Source organism: Oncorhynchus masou, chromosome 5 (genome assembly GCF_036934945.1).
Source record: "Oncorhynchus masou masou isolate Uvic2021 chromosome 5, UVic_Omas_1.1, whole genome shotgun sequence".
Classification (NCBI taxonomy): Eukaryota; Metazoa; Chordata; class Actinopteri; order Salmoniformes; family Salmonidae; genus Oncorhynchus; species Oncorhynchus masou.
The window spans coordinates 70635830-70641902 of NC_088216.1; the positions used below are offsets into that span (position 1 = coordinate 70635830).

Consider the following 6073-nt stretch of genomic DNA (forward strand, 5'->3'; position numbering starts at 1 on the left):
ATGTTGGGTGCAGTATACTGTGTCTCAAGTGAAAAAATGTGCATGTAAACTGGTCATCTCTCCCTGAATAATAACAAACACTTCATGTTCCCACTCCCACTGGGAGTAGTACTGACGACCAATCACTAATGAAGGGGTGTAGACTTCAGCTGCCGAACTTCGATTTGCCTGAAGAAAAAATTGTGTGCACGAACAGCCAGGGGGAAAAAAAAATATGAATATCAAAACTAACCAAAACATTGCAGAATGTTGTCAAATGTGCAAACTGTTTCGACTGGGAAGCATACAGTAAGCTTTAACCGCCGATACCCGCATACTGTCGCTAATGTTTTGGCGGTGTCAGAGGTGTAACTGCGTTGGAGCTGTCAAATCGGTGAGCAGCTACTCTTGATCATTGCCACAAAACCACACCCATCCCAGTCGCGGAAATTCAGAACGAGAAAGTGTAGGCTAGATAGAAATAATTATTCTCAAATTGAAATCAAATGAAATAATTAGTATTTATATGATTTATGACTAATTCTGATCTCCATTAGCTGTTGAAGCAGCTGTGATTCTTCCTGCGGTCCACACAAAACAGAACAAGACAAAATACAGAACATTAATGGACAAGAACAGTAACACAAATTTTAACTAAGAACACTATGACTACATAACAATAGGACTAAGAAACCTAATCGAGGTGTAGATTACATCTCACATTCCAGCCAATGGCAATGGCCAATTTAGGTATAATGCCAGGACTCATTTGACAGCTCTATCACAGTTCCAACACCACCAAAACAACTGTGGATGTTGGCTAAAGGCCCTTAAAGCCTGCTGCCACTAGATGCCCTGTGATCATCTCATGAATCTGCACTAGTTGGAGCAGAAACTATGGCCATATGTTTTAATTTTCTTTTAAATTTTTTGTTAATTTTACCTTTATTTAACCAGGCAAGTCAGTTAAGAACAAATTCTTATTTTCAATGACAGCCTGTTTTGAAGAAAGGGATCTTATCAGCATATTTCATGTGTTGTGGCAGTTATTTTTGTGATAATGTAGTTGGTATAGTTGGTCAAAGATGCAAGCGAGTCAATACAGAAATAATCAGTCAATACTTTTCACATCTCAGCTTCCTCCCACTGTTCCTCTACAGCATGTTTTCCACTGCAGAGAGCTGGGGATGGACACGCTACCAAGTGAATCAGCCTAAGCTGAGAGTGCAAATCAGCTGATGATAACAAACTGGAAATAAGCTGCAGGCCACAGGTGACATCATAGAGGAATGTCTGAGTGTATCTCTCTCTCTCTCCCTCGTTAGTTTCCTATCCTCATGATATGGTCTATACCTAAAGTTCCAAAACTATGGGGATGAAATGTACAGATGGTGATAAGTCTATTCATACAAAACTTAAAGATTTGTTTTAGAATTTACATGAAATGTAAGCTATTGCTTAATAGCAAATGATTGCAGGTCTGGGGGGCATAAGTTTTCCTCTTGTATGGAAAACATTTCCTCCATCATAATGCCCATATTTTAAACACTTGTGCATTCGTCAAGAAATCATATACTACAAGCGGTGAGCTTCTTTAGAGAAAAGAAACAGTTTGACGATGTAGTACATTTTATTTCATAACTTTTTTACTTTATTTTTTATTTAACCTTTATTTAACTAGGCAAGTCAGTTAAGAACAAATTCTTATTTACAATGACGGCCTTCCCTGTGGCAAACCCGGACGACGCTGGGCCAATTGTGCGCCGCCCTATATGACTCCCAATCACGGCCTGATGTGATACAGCCTGGAATCGAACCAGTACCTTAGACCGCTATACCTGAGTAAATAATTGATTTATCTGTGTCATAGAAAACAATGCAATTAAACAATATAATGCAGAATAGGATATCTGTAAAAGCTACATATTGACTGGGAAAAAATTAACAAACTACATGGTCAAAAGAATGTGGACACCTGTTCATCAAACATCTCATTCCAAAATCATGGACATTAATATGGAGTTGGTCTCCCCGTTGCTGCTATAACAGCCTCCAATCTTCTAGGAAGGCTTTCCACTAGATGTTGAAACATTGCTGCGGGGACTTGCTTCCATTCAGCCACAAGATAATTAGTGAGGTCGGGCACTGATGTTGGGCAATTAGGCCTGGCTCACAGTCGGTGTTCCAATTCATCCCAAAGGTCAGGGCTCTGTGCAAGCCAGTCAAGTTCTTCTACACCGATCTCGACAAACCATTTCTGTATGGACCTTGCTATGTGCATGGGGGCATTGTCATACTGAAATAGGAAAGGGCCTTCCGCAAACTGTTGTTACAAAATTGGAAGCACAGAATTGTCTAGAATATCATTGTATGCTGAAGCATTAAGATTTCACTTCACTGGAACTAAGGGGCCTAGCCCGGACCATAAAAAGCCCCAGACAATTATTCCACCAAACTTTACAGTTGTTATTATGCATTGGGTTGCGTTCTCTTAGCTTCCTCCAAACCCAGATTCTTCCATCGGACCGCCAGATGGTGAAGCGCGATTAATTACTCCAGAAAATGTGTTTCCCCTCTTCCCTAGTCCAATAGCGGAAAGCTTTACACCACTCCAGCCGATGCTTGGCATTGCGCATGGTGATCTTAGGCGTGTGTGCAGCTGCTCGGACATGGAAACCCATTTCATGAAGCTCCCGACAAACAGTTCTTGTGTTGCAATCAAGGACAGGCGATCTTTACCCTCTACAGTGGTTCCTAAAAGTTGAGTCACACTGCAGCACTCCTTGCAGGCTGCTGCAGCATTCTGTGGCACGTTATCAAATTGTAAGCCATTTGTTCTGTTAATGCAAGTTAGTGCTAGTTTGACCACCAGAAGGCACCTTTGAGAAGCATTTGATAGTCTTCCATATTGGCATTACCAGAGAATTTAAAACCTTTTTTGTCATGACATAGTATATGGGATTGATTTTAAGAAATTTGTCTTAATTAATTTGATTAATATTATGGTGTCTATATTCGGAGAAAAACTAAAAAGGAAACTGTAGAACGTGACGTCGGCAGTACAGTACTGGGCTATTTTGCTAAAGAAACCCTGTGTCGTGTGGGAAGGGCACGCGGGAGACCGGGGTTCAATTCCCCAACAGGGAGGAAGGAGTAGGCTGTCCTTGTAAATAAGAAATTGTTCTTAACTGATTCCACGTGTTATTTCATAGTTGTGATGTCTTCACTATTATTCTACAATGTAATGAGTGCTCTAACTCCCCCTTGCGGTGGTCTGGAGCAGTGAAGCCGTGACGCAGGGTACCTCTAAGTCCCGCTGTACAAACTTTTAAAGGAGGAACCACTGCATGCGTTTCAACACTGCAGTCCCTTTTTGTGAGCCTGTGTGGCCTACCACGTCACGGCTGAACCGTTGTTGCCAGTAGATGTTTCCACTTCACTATAACAGCACTTACAGTTGACCAGGGCAGCTCTAGTAATGCAGAAATTTGACAAACCAACTTGTTGAGAAGGTGGCATCCTATTACGGTGCCATGTTCAAGGCACTGAGCTCTTCAGTAAGGCCATTCTACTGCCAGTGTTTGTCTATGGAGAATGTATGGGTGTGTGCTCGATTTTATACACCTGTCAGCAACAGGTATTGTTGAAATAGTTGAATCCACTTATTTGAAGGGATGTCCACATACTTTGTATATATAGTGTAGAAGCACAACCTAAAATATGTAAAGGTGACCTTTTTGGGAAAGCATACACAATTTGTTCCACCTGCAGAGAATCAGAGTAACATCTCTGGCTGTAGTGTAGATAAGAACAAAGACCACTTTAGTTCAGAGTGAGTCCCAACAATCCAAGCAGCTATATTGACTTCCTCCGTGTGTGAGGGCTGCTCATCCCCAGAAATAGGGCATCGCTGCTGGGGAAGGACTGGGTTGAGGTTCCCCTGGAGCTGCAGGAGGCTCCATCCACCCTGTAGGAGATGGAGTTGTAGAAGACAGAGTTGCTGTGGCAGCCTGAGTGCTCACAGTGGGCCGGAGAGGGGCTGCCACAGGCAACCAACCTGAAGCACATGCAGGAGCAGAGGGCGCTGATGCGGGACTCAGGATGCTTAGCAGAGTCCTTGACCCCAGGGGTCTCTCTACGCTCCTCAGATGGAGAGGGGATGAGATTGGTACGACTGGTGCCTCCCTCCATGGGCAGGGAGAGGTTACAGCGGCTACTGTTACCATCCTCAGCTCCAAACCGTTCTATCCCATCAGCTCTGTCCCACACTGATGCTTCCACATCTGCCTCCACCTCCCCACCCCCTGTCGTCTTAGGCGCTGCTGGCTTTTGCTCCTCCCACTCCACCTCCAGGCTTCTGGTTGCCTCCTCTGTGCTGTAGGTGAGGAAGCGTAGCACCACCAGGTTCAGGAAAGCCCCAATCACTGCCAGCCCCACCAGGATGTACATGAAGCTAAAGGCCACATAGGGAGTCCTCCTCTGGAGGGCCTCCTTCTTCTGCAAGGCCACAAAGTCCCCGAAGCCGATGGTGGTGAGCGTGATGAAACAGTAGTAGTAGGCATTGAAGAAAGTCCAGCCCTCAAAGTGGGAGAAGGCTGCTGCCCCGACACAGAGCGTGCTCATGCAGGACAGGAGGCCCACCAGCACCATGTTCCCCATGGACACATCAGTCTTCCGTAAGCCCATGCATCGCTTGAGCCTGCAGAGGAGGTAGCGGACGAACGTGTTGATCCTTTCCCCCATGCTCTGGAACATGACCAGTGTCAGAGGGATACCCAGAACTGCATAGAACATGCAGAATACCTTTCCAGCATCAGTGCTTGGAGCAGCGTGACCATAACCTGCAAGAACCGAATCATATCAAAGTTATAGACACATCATATGTGTACATTAACACACACACAGTACATTTTTAAATAACCCAAAGAACAGTAGTCTCCTTAACACAATCCCCATAACTGCATTATCATAACTGCCGATTTCACTAATAATTTCAACAAGAGTTCAGCTTCAGCACAATGGTAAGCGCCATAAGAGTAGAGGACATGTTCAAACAGATTTGTTGTATGGATGCATGGATGATTCATGTATGGATGATTTCACTTGCAGAGCAAAGAAACCACATAAACAAAGAGTCCAAGACTTGCTTGGGACATATTTCTAAAGGGCATAGCAAAATTAGTTACCTATCGTTGTGAGGACGGTGATAGCAAAGTAAAAGGATCCCGCGAATTTCCACTGTCTCCCCGCGCGATGGGGCTCCGACTGAAGAACCACTCTCTCGATCTCCCGGTAGTCGACATCGGTAAATCCGTACTTCTTCTTCAGCTCATTGCGTTTCTGTTCCAAGATCTTCTTCTTCGAGTTCTCGATCTCTGATTCGAGGGCGTCGAACACCGCGGCTCCCACAAGCAGGTAGGATAGCATACACAGGATGAGAGAAAGGGTCCGAATGTTCTGCGCCTTCATCCTCACTCCGAGAGAACTCGAGTGGGCACTGAGAGGTGGGAGGGTGTGTGTTAAGGAAGAGAGACAGCAGGTGTTCGCGCAAGTTATGTCATGCAAGCCTTGACCAACACAGCCTTGCTAATTATATGAAGAACGATCCTACACCTTTTTTACTGCTTGTTGTCCCTCTGTTATTATCTTAGGCTACTTGAAGAAATGTGTTAGGCCCTACAGGTGATTAAACAGACAGTTTTTGTTGTTGCATAATTTTCCCCTATTTGAACAAAGCGCGCACATTCACCCCATTCACATAACAGTTATGGGGCCTGGCCTACATAGTTGATTGATATAACTCATCAGTGTCCTAGGCCTATATAGTATTACGGTGTAGGTAATTGTACCTGTCGTATTTTTTACACTGGCACTGCACGCACATTCCATAGGCTTTGGGGTATGTGTTCTCATTACAGTATGCGTTCCGGTGTGCAGGCATAGTTTATAGTCTGAATGGCCATGATTTACTGGTGTTCATCCGAGTCTTTAATGATGATGCTCTCTCACACATTGGAACTAAAGCACATTGCGGTCAAATGACAGTTTATGGATAGGACCAGACTAGGATAACTTCCTGACCTGGACCTGGCTG

At 44.4% G+C, this 6073-nt stretch overlaps 1 protein-coding gene across 1 annotated transcript; it reads right to left on the minus strand.

Moving 5' to 3' along the window:
- Nucleotides 1-1600: 1600 nt before the first annotated feature.
- LOC135527798 (potassium channel subfamily K member 15-like) lies at nucleotides 1601-5448 on the minus strand. Its single transcript, XM_064956381.1, has 3 exons — nucleotides 5166-5448; nucleotides 4249-4820; nucleotides 1601-4095 (listed from the first exon to the last, which is right to left on the minus strand). The coding sequence occupies exons 1-3, from the start codon at nucleotides 5446-5448 to the stop codon at nucleotides 3835-3837; spliced, it is 1116 nt and encodes a 371-aa protein (XP_064812453.1). The 3' UTR covers nucleotides 1601-3834.
- Nucleotides 5449-6073: the final 625 nt, after the last annotated feature.

Excerpts from the sequence above, each read along its gene's own strand:
- LOC135527798 (XM_064956381.1), bottom strand. The coding sequence starts at position 5,448 with ATGAAGGCGCAGAACATTCGGACCCTTTCTCTCATCCTGTGTATGCTA. Across the intron at positions 4,821-5,165 it reads CACCGTCCTCACAACGATAG|GTTATGGTCACGCTGCTCCA; the intron begins GTAACTAATTTT and ends CGGTTCTTGCAG. Across the intron at positions 4,096-4,248 it reads AGGCAGATGTGGAAGCATCA|GACTCTGCTAAGCATCCTGA; the intron begins GTGTGGGACAGA and ends CCTGGGGTCAAG.